This window comes from Perissodus microlepis, chromosome 16 (assembly GCF_051167445.1).
Source record: "Perissodus microlepis isolate ML-2025 ecotype Zambia chromosome 16, ASM5116744v1, whole genome shotgun sequence".
NCBI classification, from domain to species: domain Eukaryota; kingdom Metazoa; phylum Chordata; class Actinopteri; order Cichliformes; family Cichlidae; genus Perissodus; species Perissodus microlepis.
Genome location: NC_140476.1, coordinates 13,435,682 through 13,452,664, shown reverse-complemented (window position 1 = coordinate 13,452,664; position 16,983 = coordinate 13,435,682). Strand labels below are relative to the sequence as shown.

At 40.3% G+C, this 16,983-nt stretch overlaps 2 protein-coding genes across 12 annotated transcripts in view; both read left to right on the top strand.

The window, feature by feature from the left end:
* Positions 1 to 1,414: 1,414 nt before the first annotated feature.
* On the top strand, positions 1,415 to 8,580 carry LOC146370513 (CASP8 and FADD-like apoptosis regulator). 2 transcript variants are annotated; one of them, XM_084908551.1, is made up of 10 exons: positions 1,415 to 1,714; positions 1,816 to 2,162; positions 2,245 to 2,350; positions 2,615 to 2,750; positions 4,333 to 4,388; positions 4,484 to 4,508; positions 4,698 to 4,741; positions 4,845 to 4,923; positions 5,768 to 6,269; positions 6,362 to 8,580. In XM_084908551.1, exons 2-10 carry the CDS (start codon positions 1,876 to 1,878, stop codon positions 6,489 to 6,491), a joined length of 1,365 nt encoding a protein of 454 aa, XP_084764677.1. In that variant the 5' UTR covers positions 1,415 to 1,714; positions 1,816 to 1,875; the 3' UTR covers positions 6,492 to 8,580. The 2 variants fall into 2 exon arrangements, with proteins under 2 accessions (XP_084764677.1, XP_084764676.1); XM_084908550.1 differs by having other exon boundaries at positions 1,416 to 1,714; positions 4,695 to 4,741.
* A 1,447-nt stretch (positions 8,581 to 10,027) lies between these two features.
* LOC146370512 (disco-interacting protein 2 homolog A-like) overlaps positions 10,028 to 16,983 on the top strand; it is an 88,056-nt gene continuing 81,100 nt past the window's right edge. For 9 of the 10 annotated variants that reach the window (XM_084908549.1, XM_084908548.1, XM_084908547.1 and 6 more), the window contains exon 1: positions 10,029 to 10,585. In XM_084908549.1, the coding sequence (XP_084764675.1) occupies positions 10,462 to 10,585 (124 nt within the window). In that variant the 5' untranslated portion in view covers positions 10,029 to 10,461. Of the gene's footprint in view, positions 10,586 to 16,983 lie in introns of all 10 variants that reach the window. The other variant, XM_084908539.1, reaches the window with a different exon arrangement.

Sequence of the window (16,983 nt, the reverse complement as noted above, 5' to 3'; positions counted from 1 at the left end):
CTATCCCAGCATTACACAGCATGATACACACAAAATCCAAAGAATGAACTAATGTCACTTTGTTGTGGAAAATGCAGTCATAGGCGTTCAAATGAGCAAAAAGATTATTTGCTAAGGGAAAAAGTCAGGTTATTGCAAATTATGATCCAGTTAAGTGATACGTTTATCTTTTTTCCAGCTTGTATGAGAAATTTATTTTCTCTCTGGTAAAAACAAAGAAACAAAGAAACAATAAAACAAAATTTTAAAAAATCTATTGCAATGACAAATTCATATAGCACATTTAATTGCATGTAAAAATCAAAATGCTTAACATAGAAGTAAAAAACACTTTACAGAGAGTTAAACACAGTTAAATTTTACCCATTTTACACAGTTAAATTTAGGCCTGTGAGAAAAAACAAGGTTTTGAGTCTGTTTTTGGATTAGACAGAGTTGTAACTGACCTCAGCACCACAGCTATGCCTGATTTAGACTTCCGCAGGAAATCTGCATCATAACTTACAATGTAACCTCGAAATGTCCTTTAACCCTTCGCAGCAACCTTCTAAATAACATGAGGTGCACCTCTAAAGACATGTAACCCTACGTTGGGGTTGATGCAGCCGACAACGATTGAGTGGCGTGTGGAAGGTTGCAGCTGACAGTTAAAGGGGGTTTCGTCATAAGTTAGACTGTAAACTTTTCGCAGAAGTCAACCTTAACTGAAAACACCCTCACCGCATTTAGATCTAATTTTGTAACTGATGAACTAGGTTCTCTGTGAACCATATTCGTGTCCTGATTATTCCATATTTTTCAGTGCTTTTTAAAAAATCTGCAGACAGTATATTTTCTTTAGTGGCAGATGTTGAAAATTTTACATGTGCAGGTCTAGGCACGGTGGCACATACCTCTTCAGTGAAGTATGTAAACAAAAAAAGTACGTCAACAAAATAGCCGCAAAAGAATGTAGAAAATCTCACACTGTGCAAAGGCAAAACAATAGTAATCTTGCACAATTTTGCAAGATGCAAAACGTCCTACCCTAAGTAGTTTATGTACATTTCTGCTGTCACAGAGTAATTCCAGCACAAATTTAAGTAGGTATGACGGTCTGCCACTTAACTTTGCCCATCACATTATGCTTGTAGCTCATAATTATAAAGCCAGGACGGTTTGGCACTTCATTTTACCCGTCAAAGTATGTTTCTAGCTCTTATTAACAAAGGTAGGATGATTTGGCACTTAATGTTAGCCGTTAAAGTATGTTTCTAGCTCTTATTAACAAAGGTAGGATGGTTCGCCACTGAATTTTAGCTGTGAAAATATGCTTCTAGCTGAGATTAACAAAGGTAGGACGATTTGCCACTAAATTTTAGCTGTTCATTTCATGTCGCGTTGTGCGCATGCGCAGAAACAACGGGTAGGATGGTTTCTCAGGTAGGATGGATTCCCAGAACACCTCTCGTGCTTTCGCCATGACTTCATTTGTGGGTGTGGTCTGCTATTTTTCTTTGCTTTCGCTTTCCGCTGGTGCGTTGCGCAGTTTTTTGTAAAAGGACAGAATCAGGAATTACTTATATGGTATTGCTTGTTAAGCGGATCCTCGCTGGTTTCATTTTACGTTGGGGACTATTTGGTAAATCCCCTTCCTCGAGTTTTTAAGCGGTGCGTCATTTCTATAGTTTTCCTTCTTCTGCTTTGCTACGTGTTTGTTGCAGGACTCTTTTCGGTAAGGTCTCTCTATAATTTAATAACTATCCATTAGCAATGACTTATTATGTTTTCACGACTTTTTGTGGATCTTAACATTGCGATTATTGTGACCCACAGGCTTTGACTATAATTCTTTATTAAGGGCTCATCTCCTCTTAAAGTTTTACCAAAGTCCACATGGCTGTTCCGGATCAATTTCAGCTACTTGCTATAAATGAAATCGCGGAAGCTCTCAGCAGCAATGAACGCAGTAGGCTCTTCTATTTATGTGAAAGCTTGGACACGGACCACAGTGTGGCTTGTATGAAGGAGATGCTCAGATCAAAAGTGACGCAGCCTCAAAACGCTCACCTGTTTCTGGCAGAGCTCATGTGGCATTTGGGGCGTTTGGATATCCTAAGGAAGGTGTGTAAAGTCAACAGGGATGACTTGGAGAGGACCAGACAAATGGTCCCACGTTTCAGGTAAGACATCCTTTAAGATGAGCTGATGAATTGTAAAGATTTGAAGAATCGAAGTTAACAGTGTTTGTTCCACTTACTGCAGAGTATTGATGACAGAGCTAAGTGAGGAGCTGGACACTGAAGATTTGGACAGTATTAAATTCCTGTTAAGCTGTAAATTATCTCGTGAAAAGCTTGAGAAGACAAAGGTAAAAACAACAACAAAAACCCCCAAATGAATGAGACATGATTTTGTTTTCACTCATTTTCAAATTTATGTGGGTGGGGATTTATTACAAACAACATTAACATGGTAATTTTAATGTAATTTAAATTATTATTAACATGGTGCAGTCAATGATGGGACCCCCCCCCCCCCCCCCAAAAAAAAAAAAAAAAAAAAAAAATTAAGTAATTAATTAATTAAAAAAACAAACATTTTAGACATTTTTGCCATTTCTTTTGTGTTACAGAGTTTTCTGGATATCATTGTTGAACTTGAAAAGCTGGATTCAGTCTCACCAGAAAGACTTGACTTCGTAGAGTACTGCTTGACAAACATTGGCAGGATCGATCTAGTCAAAAAACTGACCACTTACAAGAATTCAGGTCAGTCTGTGTTTCCCTTTTCGCTTTATATACTGAAGGGTTTGAAATAGCATCGCCACGAGAAAGGTTTGTAACAGTTATGCAGTGAGAAGTGGGAAACACTTCCCTACTAGTTACACAGAACTGGGTTAAGTTTTATGTTCCTCATCAGTATAGCATACCCGAAACTATCGATACTCACAATCACTCATAATTAATGCAAATATCTATTTCAGTATTTCAGAAACTGCTGATCTACTTGGATTTTCCCACGCCACCATCTCTAGGGTTTACAGAAAACGATACAAAAACAAGAACTTATCCAGTGGGCGAAAATGCCATGTTGATCTCAGAGGTCAGAGGACAAGGGTCAGACTGCTTCAAGCTGATAGGAAGGCAACAGTAACCCAAATAACTACTTGTTACAACCAAGGTACCCAGATGAGCTCTGAATGCGCAACATGTTGAAGCCTGAAGGAGATGGGCAACAGCAGCAGAACACCACACCAGGTGATTTCCACGGGTTCGCCAAAATTGGACGACAGACGATCAGAAAAATGTGGTCTGGTCTGCCGAGTTTCACTTTCTGATGGTTCAGATGGTAGGGTCAAAATTTGGCTTAAATAATAAAAAAGCATGGATTTGGATCAATTGTGCTTTGCATTAATGGTTCGTGCTGTTGTTGTTAGTGGTGTAATGGTGTGGGAGATATTTTATTGGCACCACAGCCTACCTGAGTATTGTTGCGGATCATGTCCATCCCTTTATGACCACAGTGTGCCCATCTTCTGATGGCTGCTTCCAACAGGATAACGCGCCACATGACAAAGCTTGCATCGTCTCATACGGGTTTCTTGAACATGACGAGGAGTTCACTGCAATCAAATGGCCCCCACAGTCACCAGATCTCAGTCTGATAGAGCACTTCTGGGATGTGGTTGAACGGGAGATTTTCCACATTGATGTTTAGCAGCAAAGTGTGACGCTATCACGTTGTCATGGACCAAAATCTCCAAGGAATGTTTTTCCTTCACCTTGTTGAATCTATGCCAATGAGAAGAATGGAGGCACTTCTGAAAGCAAAAAGGCATCCTACCCAGTATTAGTAAGATGTACCTAATGATGTGGCTGGTGAGTGTAGTAAGAAAAGAATAGGAAGTTTATTACATTTCCATACCAAAAACTCAGTATTAAGGGTAAACACCTTTTTTTAGTTTGTGACGACCTGTTCTGAATGTAGCCTTCCTTTGGCCCTTGTTCACCTGGGACTGGCACCCTAGACCCAAAACTGGATAAACAGCTAAGAACACGAATGGATGGATGGACTTTTTATGTGACTGTGCTCTGTTATAATGTTCAACAACTTTGACGCAAAAGTTAAAAGATTATGATCATGAAAAAATGGCATCCAAATGCATTTCAGTTTTATTTAACCCCTGCAACCACAACAGTAGCGTAGATTCAATTTTCAGTACTAATTTAATGCTGTTTATTTAATGCGTTGGCTTGTTTCAAATGTAATAGGATAATTTTTCTTTAAACAGCGACAATAGAACAGCAAACACAGAGACATTATGTATGTATATGTGCCTGTCTTTTACAGCTGGGGCACCTGAACAGCAGCGAAATTTGTCTCTGCAGCAACCCCGTAGAATTTCTGTGAGTGAGACACTTTGCAGATGTTAGTTCACATTTCCCATAATGTTTTCTCCACTAAAACCATAAAAATATCTCCTCTTTCGTTTCCTCTACAGCATGTTACACAAGAGCGCCGCATTGGTAAGTCTAGCAAAATACCACAGATGTGTAGCCTAAGACTATATTTTTAATCAAAATACCTTTTCATCCCCATGAGACACATATTGACTGATATCTAGTCTCACAGGGGCTTTACAGCTGGAAACCCCCTGTTGGCCCTGGTGTTTACTTTCTTCTTCTGTTAACCATAACACTCTTTGTTTGCAGTAGGAGTGAGCCCACGATCAGGTGCCTGCTTAGAGCCGAGCTCTGAGGTGAGGATTCCCCTCCTTCTCTGAGTATTTTGATTATATTTTCAAGTGTTGAATGACTCAATTGCATTTACGCAATTTCCCCACAATCTCATTTGAATTTCAGAGTCAGCCAGATTGCTATAAATTTAACACTAATCCCAGAGGACACTGTGTGATCATAGACTGCGTGGGTAATGATGGAGGTGAGACACAAAGCACTTTGTACTTTCTACTTAAACAGAAGTACCAAAATCACAGTGTAGAAATCCTTAATTAGAGGTATAGTCGTGCATTTATAATCCTGCTGGGGGAGAAAAATAAAAGGATGATCACCACATGCTGTAGTAGGTTTTAAAGCTGATGCATTATTGTGTACGCCAGATAAACCTTCAGTTATACGCGTATCTGTATTCGATGTATTATTGGGTAGTTTCAAAACGAGGGACCAGCCCCATCCTAGAAAAATTCTTAATGGGAGAAGAACAAGAAAACTATTGTGCTACTCAGATTTGTATTTCTTTGGGAAATTCTTTTATGTCTGCAGCTTTCGTGAAAAGGGAAGCTCATTTTACTTATTTGTGGTTTATTAACAGTTGTTAAAATGTAGCTATTTTAGAAGGCAGGGGAAATTCAAAGTCTGTGAGCTTCTGAAAGAAAGAGCAATGTGTTGTATTTTATAAGCTTAACGTGTGTGTTTTATTGTAGCAGTATAATTATAAAAAGTATGTTGTAACTACAGCTGAAACATAAATTAAGTGTAATTCAAAAACAAACAGTGTAGCACAGTAGCTCAAATTTAATTAAAAGTGCCTTACAGCTGCATATAACTGCGTAACAGGGGTAAAGGTACTGTTTGCATGTTGCAAGTTTTTGCTGTTAAAATGTGCATTTTAATCATCGTATTAAGATCATAAATGTTCACTTACCCTTTCAGTAGTTTTGGTTGCCACTGATCTGTGTTTTAAAAATGTAAAGCTACATTTGTCTTTTTAAATTATTGTCAAGGTGATGCTTAAATTCTCGTTTCATCTTTGCTCACTCCTTCAGAAAAATTGGAACAAACATTTAAGGCGCTTCGCTTCAGCGTGGATCTCCACCAGTATCTGAGTTCTGATGAGGTGTTTTCAGCTCTCGAAAATATTCTCGATAAGATGGAGAAACTCAGAAATGATAGCTTTGTGTGCTGCATCATTAGCCGTGGCACAGAAAGTCAACTTTTGGGCACAGATTCGACTGGCAATGGATTTTCTATCAACGAAGTCAGGCGTCTTTTTAATGCTAACAGATGCCCGTTGTTGGCGGGCAAGCCCAAACTTTTCTTCATCCAGAGATACAACGTACCTAAGTTGTCCCTGCGCCCCAGGATGAATCCGGACGATGGGCACCTCGAGACAGATGGCTGTGATGGGGCTGTCACAGCAGCTATTCCTATGGATGCAGATGTGTTCTGGAGTCACTGCTGGACAGATGAGTGTCAGCTGGAAGAAGAGGAACATAGCTCTGTGTATGTGAAGGCTCTGACAAATGCTTTAAACAAAGCCCAAAACAGGTATAAACACTATTTAACTTTACCCCATCATCATGGAAGTTTTCTTATAAGTTTCTTATAAGCTAAACTGTTATTTGTTTGTGCTCTTACAGGAAAATTAAGATTGATGATATTCAAATGGAGGTGAACAACGTCGTCTTTGAACACAGCAGAAGTAATCCTCAAGCCAGCTACCACCTTGATGTAAAACACACCCTGAGGAGAGATCTGTACTTACAATAAAGAATTTATTTACTATTTATTTGCTAAACACCGTGAAATATCTGGCACCAGTACTGGTGTTACAGATAGGCCTTAGAGTCACTGTGCCTCCTCAGCTGAATTGTGCTGATACCCTTATGTAACTAGATGTTAAATTCAGTTAGTGTGGGGATGAAAAGGTTAAACAGCCACACTGATAATTAGTTAAGGCAGCTCGAACTCAAGTTAATTATTTGCTTAGCAGTAACTTAGTGCTTTTGCAGCACTGAGGAGGCCACCGACTTTGGAGCGGAGGCGCCTGTACAGGTCCTGTTTCCTTGTGATAAAAAAAAATAGGACATTCATCAGCTTGCGCAGCTAAACTATACTTGTGGACTTCTTAATCTTTGAACGCAGGTGTCTCCATCCCAATGCCCCGGGTCTCCATAATCATGCACCTAGCCGTGAAGTCTGCCTTTACAAACATTTGTGAAAAAATGGGCCATTCTAAAGAGCTCACCAAGTGCAGTGCTGCAATACGATACCACTGCCAGTGAAAGTTCTTGGCTCCTAGATATTCAACAGTCATCTGTAAGTGGTACGACTGGAAATGAAATTTTTAGAGACCAAAGCAGCTAAGCCATGCAGCGGCAGATCGGCTAAAGTCGTAGAGTGCAGTCGGGCTGAGGTATATAGTGCGTTAGAGTCACTACCACACTGCTGACTCATTAACTGCAGAGCTCATCGGGGATTAACGTCACAAACATAGCAGACATAGTTTGCTTTGAGTACACAATCAATTGCACATGAATGACAGCATGAAGGCTTCTCTGTCTTTTTATTTCTGTTTTTCGCTTTATTTTATTTCATTTTTTTATGTAGCAAATGAGTCAAATGGCCCTCAATCAAGTTTGTTGCCCTTCCAGTTGTATACTACGGCTGACCGTGTCGGACACACAAGTATTGATGCAGCTCAGAACTTGCTCAAGAAGAACGTTTTTATTGCGTATATAGTGACACCTATTGGTCATATGTAGTCATGACATGTTATAGTTGGAGGTAAAAACTGAAAACTTTAAATGTGTATTTATTGTTATTATTAACTTTAATTTTCACTCAGCGTGTTGGTGCATGTTTAATAATATATGTTGTGTTTCAACAGATTTATAATTTTAGCAGATAAATCAACTACAACAGTTCCCAACCTTAACTCCACAGGCAGCGACATTTTAAAACGTAAAGGTTTACCAAACAGGACACCCAGTCATCCGGACTGTGACGAAAGTTACAGTGCATTGGGGGAAAGCAAAAAAAGTAGGCTTAAATCTTAAAGATGACTTGCAATATTTATTTATACTCCACGCTGTACATTTGTGCATTTGTAACATTTTTTTTGTGTTGTTGAAAACAATCTGAGCTAATTTGTACTTTAAATTATTATTTTTTAAAATGTATGCAGAAACCTTGAAAATTTCTCTTAATGAAGGAAACACTATCATGCTTTTTTTTTAAAGTACTTATATATATTTATGTATATGTAAATAGACATTCCCTCTAATTCATGTTGTAATTTTGTAATTTAACCCACTACTGTAGTTTGTTTTTGTCACCATGTAAGTACATTACAGTTTTTTGTTTGTTTTAAAATATGTATCTATGTTAGTGTGCTGCAGTGCAATTGGAAGGATGCTAACATAGTTGATACAAATTTAACATTTCATACAAAGATTTTTGTATGAATTGAAATGTTAAATTTAACATCCATAAGCTATTTTTCGCCTTTAATAAAAGTTAATTGTGTTGTATTTAATATTGCATTTGAAAAAATATGTTTGCATAGTCTATATGTGTTTTTTACTTTTATTTTTTACATTTTCTATCATATTATGACATGTTGTATTACAACAAGGTTAAAAGAAAAATTAAAATAATGACTAGTACAATGGTTAGATTTGAGCATCACTTGACCTTTTAGAAGTGCAACTCACCCAGGCCATGTAGTATTTTATTTCCCAAGAAACTCTGGAATCACAGAAAAGCAATGACATCACATGTTATGTAAATGTAAATGCCCATGCCTCCACTTTGAACAAAGAGTTCTGCAAATAAAATAAATAGTCTATATATCCAACCTTAAAGACCCCTCATTACGCTTTTCTGCGCACAATTGCCATGAATGTGAAATTAACGCGTAATTATTTCTCTCTTTATGACATATGTTGACCTCTTTCTCACAGACACTGTGGTACTGTCTGCCTTTACAAACATTTGTGAAAAAATGATTGTAAAACTTTGGAAGCATCAAAGTTGGATCCACTGCTCTCAGTAGCATTGACAGGCACTACTGCAAGAAAATCACAAACCATGTGCAGCTGCACACTGTAGATTCTGTCTTCCAATATCAGTTATGCTACATGTAAAAAATGAAAGTATACATAAATATAGTGAAATATGGCGTGGTTCTTTAAAGGCGAAGTACAGCAGTAGGAAGTGAAGCTCTGGAAGCAGGACTAGGTTTGATGATGCTGACCTCTCCAGGCTTCCAGCCTTGAGTGCTGCCATATGAACTTTGTTTACTGGAATAGTATGAAAAACGCTATGAAGCAATGACAAAATATTTTCTAGTTTAACAAACTATTTTTTAAAAATTAATTAAATATACTTTGAATGTCTATATGTGAATGTACAGAGGTATTTGAAGGTAAATGCACATATATGCACAGAGAGAGAAAGACTACATACATAAATATTGTAGTATAAATATAAAACACTGGAACACAGATTATGTAGTTCAGGCAGGTGTGTCTGTGAGTGTAATGGTGTCTGTGGCTGTGGTACAGGTATGTATAGGACAGGTGAATATATGTATATATGTATAACTGTATATCTTAGTTGTATGCATATGAATGTGCAGGCATGAATGCACCTGTATGCGTATAGGAGCCATTGGCTGGCCATTTAAAAATGAGAGGAATGTTGCTGTCATAAAAAAGGAAGGAGAGATAAGATCATATAAGGTTATACTTCTTCCTGCTTCCTTTAGAGCCTAAAATGTCAGTTGGTTATACACGGACGAATAATATACAGTGTGTTTTGTTTTATTAAATGTCCACATCTATCTATATGTTACCTTATAATGCTTTATATTGCCTTATAATATAATGCTTCTATAGCTGAAAGCCCACTTGAACCGCCAGTGATTTATTTCAAGAATTCCACTCCAGCTTCCACTTTTAGCTCAGTGCATTTCTAAGTGTAACATTTACATTTCTTTCAGCGCTTGAACTTTAATCTTTAAGCGCAGACACTTAAATCAAAACTTCAGCTCCCTTCAGCACGTGTTCCACCTCTTCACAAAGCTTCATCAAAATGAGATGTTTTTTTGTTTGTTTTTTTATGTATGAAAAGAAAGACAACGTACGGAAATGAAACACAGTACAAAAGAAATCCAGTAAAGGTAAAGGTCATAATGTGTGCCACGAAACCGCTGGGTGACAGCAGGAGGCAGGCGAGCTGTACGCGGAGGAGCAGGCGGCGCACAAACATGCACCGTGCAAGCGCACGAGTGGGGGCCTCGTGAACGCGCACGGTTGGGGCTGCTGTTGCTATGATGCAATGGCGACTGCGCCGTGGGAAGCGAGCGAGGAGTTGAATGAGTTCCCTCCACAGTTGAGGACAGGCAGCCGCCGACAGTGCCGAGGAGGGACAGACTAGAGGCTGGGAGACGCTGGCAAGGCCCTGTCCCAACACCCTACATGGAAACACGGATCCAGGTGTGTCTGCTAGCCCCGCAGCTAGCCGTGTCATGACGTTTGGAGACATTTCTCACACATCTGTGCGACGTTGCAGCCACACGGGAGAGGAGGCACCAACACCCTATTTGCTCTGAGCCTGAACCAAGTGAGGTGAGGAGGGGCTGTTGTTGTTTCATTGATAATCTTCTGGGCTTGGTCGCATTGTCCTCTCCTCACCGGGCACCAGTGGATCCGTTCGCCCTTCGTGCTGGACCACCATGGCTGAGAGGAGCTCCACCGGGCTGCTGACGATGATGTTAGAGCCCACGCCGGCTCTCGCTATGACCCTGCCTGCTGAGGTCCGGGAGAAGCTGGCGGAGCTGGAACTGGAGCTGTCGGAGGGTAAGTTGCCAACAGCATGTACACAAACTAGCACAGCGAGTGGCCCGGAGCGCGCTTTACGCATTATCCACGCGTGTGACAGCAATCAGAACCACCGCCCTTTTATCTGGGTTTTGTACTCGTGTTTGAAAATATGCCAGCATCACCAGAAAAAAACAATCCAAGGAATCTTGCATCAAACTGAACTTCTGCCTTAGTTTGGCTGGTGACTACTGCTCAGGGACGGGTCATATTAAACCAGACCGGACAGCGTTTTGTTTCCCTAATAATGAAGGCAGTGCCGAAGTTTTTAAATACCACACAGTTACGATTCCAAGTATTTGATCGGGTAGCTCTGTCCTAACAGATGCACCGACACACCCATGATACTGATATGTGAGAGCATAACACCAAAGGGTCTGAGGAAAGATTTGAAAAGGTGTAGAAAAAGTAAGTTACAGAGTCAGAGGCCTCACTTAACACACTGACCCTAACAAGCCGCCCAATTTATTCAAATATGTGCCAATAAGTGTAATGAAGGGGAAAAGTAAGCATGTGGGTGATTTTGTTTTGTGGATATTGCTCCTTGTTCATTTGCTTGTTTGTTTTATTACTGTGCTTAAGTCGCACTTGTAGGCGTGTCTTCTGTTTGACGCTACATTAGTTCTTAATTATAAACCCAAGCAAAGAAAAAGTTAGAACAAGCTGAAATCTCATCATTTGCTCAATTATTTTGGTTTTATATTTTAGTTTTAGGTGATTTTTTTATTAATCTTTTTTGTTTTTTAATCTTTTAGACCAATCATGATGGTTTTCGTTCTTTGTTGGTTGCTTGCACATACTTATAAAAGTTAAGGTTTCTGCAGCACAGACTGTAACAGTTATAATAGTCTCCGATAAGAAGGTAGTAATGAGTTTTTATTGGCGGTTATGTCCATAAAAATGTAATTTCACTACTAGTGAAGCGAGTTAAAGAAATTTTAAATGTTGCAGCTTGAAATTCGCTTGATATTTTCTGTAAACGGCTCCTAAACTTCCTCATATTTGGTGATCATTACACTGAAGCATTGGCACGTAGCTCGGCACAGAGTAAATAAAGATGGGCTTATATTCATGTGCAGTGCTTTTGATGAAAAAGACTCTTGTTCTCACCAACAGTTTCCATTGTTTCCTGTTAATTCAATGAGACTCATTGTTGAACTCCACTTCTTTATTTCTCACGTGGCGAAATTAGCCGAGCTGCAGCAAAGTCTGACTAATTAATGACCTACTTCAAGTCTGATTAGATTTGGAATTTGACCCCAGGGTGGGACCTCTTTTCCCATCAACTCTGGAGAAGATGTTAACTCTACAAACTTGAAAAAAAAAAATAGCGTGAAGTAAAAGAAAACCCACTGATCAGAAAGTCAAAAGTCAAAATCTGGACTGAGTCTTCTCTTCCTGTGTGTCGTGCAGCAGCATCACGCCGGGTTCAGGAGTACACCCGAGGTGCATGCTTTGATAAGCACATTAACTGCGACCCAAACCCTCTAATGGGATAGACATGTTTTCAGGAGCAGCCACCAAACTAATCTATATCTGTCCAGTTTCCTCTTCCTGCTCTCCAAATGTCACATCCTGCCATGTTGAAGCTCTGATAGCTCTATCTCCTCTAGCTTCTCTTCCACTGATACACGCTGTTGTCTCTCCCGCTCCCCCCACCCGCTCGGTCTCACTTTCTCTCCTCACCTCTGTATTTTCTCTATTTTCTCTCACATCAAAGAAAAGGGAACGTCATTTATTTTCCCCTTCTCTCTGCATATCCCTGTGTGCTGCTGTGAACTTTTCACCTTGTGATGTTGCTCCTCAGTCACCTCCCCTCTGCCATCCTGGCCCAGGGCTCAGTAAATGACTCATTTTATGAGAAGTAGATGAGAACTTGAGAGTCGTACAGGTTTTCTATCCTGTTCACTGAGCTCTTCTCTCTGGGACTTCACATGAGGCACGTCTATGTCTGTTGGCGAGACGCATCTTGATGTTTTGTTTTGTTTTTTTTTACCATGCACGAGAGTGCCAACAGTTGTGTGTGTCCTTGTGAGGGAGCGGGAGCACTAGCATTGTATAATTCATGAAGCTGAATAGATGCGTCATGTATGTTTTCTTAAGCAGTTTGTCTGCAGCTAGCTGTTTAGATAGCATGAGATGATATTCCAGTGTCAGCATCTTAGGCCTGCTGATGTGTGAAATAAACAATCTGTGCACTCTGATTAGGCTTATAATAAAAACTGTTTTCTCCAGAGATGCATTGATTCTCGTATTTTCAAATCTTGTATTTGGATCACAGTGAGTACGTGTTCAGAAATGCTTGATTTCACTCTGCTGGTGTCCTCAGCAGATTTTGTTTTTCATGGAAAATGTCGCCTAAGTAACTCTTTCTCTGTCCCTTTAATATTGCGAATATGCAGCGTACTTCAGCGATGTTTCCTTATTCAAAAGGCCCATATATTTTAATAATTGGAAAATGCTCTGCAGTGCAGACTTGAGGCTTCTCCGCTGGAGCAGGATAAGTGAGCACACTGACTTGCTTAAACTCTGAATAAAATGTGGAAGTGGTTTAAAGTCAGTAAAAGTGCGATTCTTAGCATTCCTCCATGAAATTCATGACTAAACCAGTGACATTCAAAGCTAAAAGCATCTCCAGCAATATAGCTACTGGTAGCCAGATGTTGGTGCTTTAAAGCCAGATCCATACTGGTTGCTGCTATTTCTGCTCTTTCTCACATGTAGACCTCAGACAGATACACGGGAGTCACATCTGGATATTTTCCACAGTTGTTCTATCCCAAGTGTGGCAACAGCAGGAAATAGTCTGATCTTGACGTGTTTTTGAGGGAGCTGCCCGGTTAGAGTGCAGGGGAGGCATCATACACGGCGCCCACACGCTTGCTGTCTATATAACAGAACGCTTACCCCCTCCTTTCTCATGTGGGCTTCTTTGCCTATCACAGAATTCGTAGCAGCGAGAGAAGTTCAGCTAATGTGTTCTCTGTAAAGTTCAGGCTTCGTTGCGTGTGTGAAAACGGCTCTACAGAGATAAGTGTGGTGTCATCAGACTTTCCAACTTTCATCCAACTTGCAGTACGAAGCTGATTGAGAAACTGTGTTTTGTTTTTGGCCTTCAGTCTTTATGTAGGCTGGCTTTGTGAGACACGTAGCTTTTTCAAAAGTGCTGCTTCTCCTCCCACCAAATTCTACACATCATTAAAACGGACCTGTGTTGTTTCTCCGCTGACCTGGATGCAGATCAGTGGCCAAGAGATGGGGCTTAAAGGAGGGCAAGAAGACGAATGATCCCCATTATCTCCTGCAGGGAGGAAAGAGGGAGAAAGACGTGTCTGCTGAGTAATTCATAGGCTCACTCTATCATTCCCTGCTTTTCTGCCCTCTTCCTCTCTTTGCTCTCTAAACCCTCTGATTACGAAGTCTTTTTTAGTCCAGTGCTTGCTGGTGTTTGCTGGGAAACTGCCAAACTCTTGGTTGGTCATTGTTCTTTCCTTGCCTGCTCCCTTTCAGTAAACATTTACAGTCGTGCGTGGCAAGTTTTGCTGGTGGTTTAAATGTCGTATTGCTTCTTTTATAAGTGTTTAGACTCATTGAAACCTTTGTAGAAGTTTTGAGGTGTTTGGAAGATCCAGCAGCACAAGTGTGGCTAATGCTTTCTGCAAACACACAATTTTAAAAAAGTGTTTATCACAGTTCAGCAAGCCATGGTTTTCTTTTAATTTGTTCTACTTTTTTACCTATATTCTAGTTTCAGTCGCTGTCCTGACCCAATTACCCCTGAAGATCATTAAAGATTAACGGTTTATTCAGTCATTTAGATAAGAGGAAACTTTAGTCTCGCAGGTAAAGAGGTGATCAGGCACTGCCCTGTCAAGTAGTAAAGAAGTAATGAGATGGTGACGATTAAGCTCACACTTGCCTGTCAACCTCTGGCACAAGCAAAGGCTTGTTGGTGTAATGACGAGTTGTTTGCATCTAATCGCTGCTAATGGATAAAAACCTTTACTTTGTCACCATTCCCTCCCTCAAAATATACCTTAATGAAAGGCTGCACAATTAATCAATTTCAATTTTGCCTCTCTACAGTCTCATTTTTACCTGACAATTCTGCTACTTGTGCTGCAGAGCGGGGATGCACTGCGTCAAAACAAGCAGCAGTAAATTCTCCCTAAACAGTAATGGCAAGACCGCATTACAGCACTTGACAGAGTGGAAACGGCCAGAGAGGACGGAGACGAAACAAATGTGTCTGCGATGGAGAACAAAATGAGCCACAGAAAGTTGCTGTTGTGAGAGATTTTTCCAATTTCCCAGATGATTGTAGCTGTCAAAAGCACACATTGTAACTACACTGAGATACACGTTAGAAGGAAACTAGCTGAGAGTTGGTCAGCTGGGACGGGCTCCAGCCTCCGTCTGCAACTCTCACTCGGATAAGTGGTTAAGGAAATGGACGGATGGATTACAGTTATGGCTTCCGGCATTTATGAAACGATAAAAATGAGATAAAACAATTATTTTCAAAATTTTCTTTTTGCAGCGGTTTCATCTTTCTCTAAACACCCCCTCAAACTATCTCCCCTACTGGCTGTGGTAGGTTTAATTTAGCTTGAGACAACGAGACAGGACGAGAAGTCCAGTAAGGAGCAAAATCGCAGTAACCATGATCCCAATATGGAGCAAAATAATTGCGACGAGCATTTTTTATTTTTTATTTTTTGCCATAATTGGGCAGCTCTACAGTAGCATACCATAAGGCGTCTGAATCGATCGTGGTCAAAAGCCTGGATACTTGGTGTGGAGAGTGAGTAGCTTTGGTGGCCAGCGATTTTGCAAAACAGAACCTCTTTGGAAAGTATGAGTGTACAGGAAACCCCTGTGAGCTGGCTCTGAGGTTTTGTTAACGAAAGACCACTCACTGAGGGGTGAGCCCACTTAATTCTCCTGAGTCACGGCTTACTGTGGTCACTTGTGGTCCCGCTGCCCGACTCATGAAGAAAGAAACATGGAGTTCAGCCTATTGTTGAGAAGAACCAAACATCAGATAAATATGGGATCACGCTGTATGCTAAGAGCTTCGAGAACATGTAGGATTTGGGGCGATTAGAGGGCTTTGTACACGGTTCCCAGTTTGCTCTGTAATAGGATCCAAAGGAGAAAAATGTTGAGCTTTGGAGCGATCTAGCAGGTTGCGGTAGCTGCTCCAAAGTCCAGCTCGTGGATGGAGAGGCAGCTTTGCTTTAGCTGTGCCCCTGCCGTGGTGGAGTGTGGAACGTGGTGGGTCATAAATATTTCACGGGTGTGCCTCAGAGCATAGCAGAGCTTCGGATTCTCCCGCTGCTCTTATGTACAGACCCCCCTGCTTATGCCAGTCTGTTTGCTCTCGGTTTGTGTCTCTGAATGCTTTGTCGAGGTGGTCCTTTCCATTTATGGGATGCAAAACCACATAGCTGTGTTTTTCATTTAAACCAGCAATGATCCACAGAAGCAGCTATTGTCATACCAGTCTGCTTTGTTCCTCTCTACTGTAGGTCCTTTTTTTTAAAAATTTATATACGTCTCAACATCCTGACTCTTGTCTTTTATGGGAGTTCTGAATATTTAATAGATGTAGTGTGTGAATGTAATATCTAAAATATGACCTTTTCCTCCGCTTGTTTTTTCAGCTGTGGATGAGTGTACATTGTTACATTTTCAACAGCTCTGTAATCTTGGTGTCACTCTGTGTTAGAGTTATAATGCTTTCAGTTTCTATAAGTGCAACTGATGTTTATTAATAACAGTCGGTACAATTTTAATACATATTGTGAAGTTTTACCATTCATTCTTTTAAATTCCCTGCTGTTTTGCATCTCCGTGGAAGGATTGTGACAGATTTTGTCTTAGATGGATTTTAAAGTTTGTTCTCAGATAACACACAAGTGCTTCTCTCTCTGTCTCTGAATGCATTCAGCAAATATCTCAGTGAGACATTTGATTCTGGTAATGGATTTAACCATAAAATGACACACACTTACTGGTGCTGTCTCAACAGTGTTTTATTGCTTGTGGTTGAAACTCATGGCAGAAAGTGCTGATTTTGGTCACGCTGTGAAATCCATCTTCTGTATGGAGCTCTCAACATACAGCAGCGTCCAATGCATGTTGTGATTAAGATCAAATGACTGTAGACTTGTTTTAATTAACATAAAACTAAATTGATGAGTGTTGTTTTTGTTTTTTTTGCAGTTTTATAGAAACGCTACGCTTAATCAGAGATTAAGTGCCAATCAGCAGCCGAAATGAGAAGCAAATGAGCCCATTTAGTTGTTGCATTGGCACATGGGCACAGTTAAGGCTCATGAAGGTTTAACTGTAGTGTGGCATGCATGTCTGCT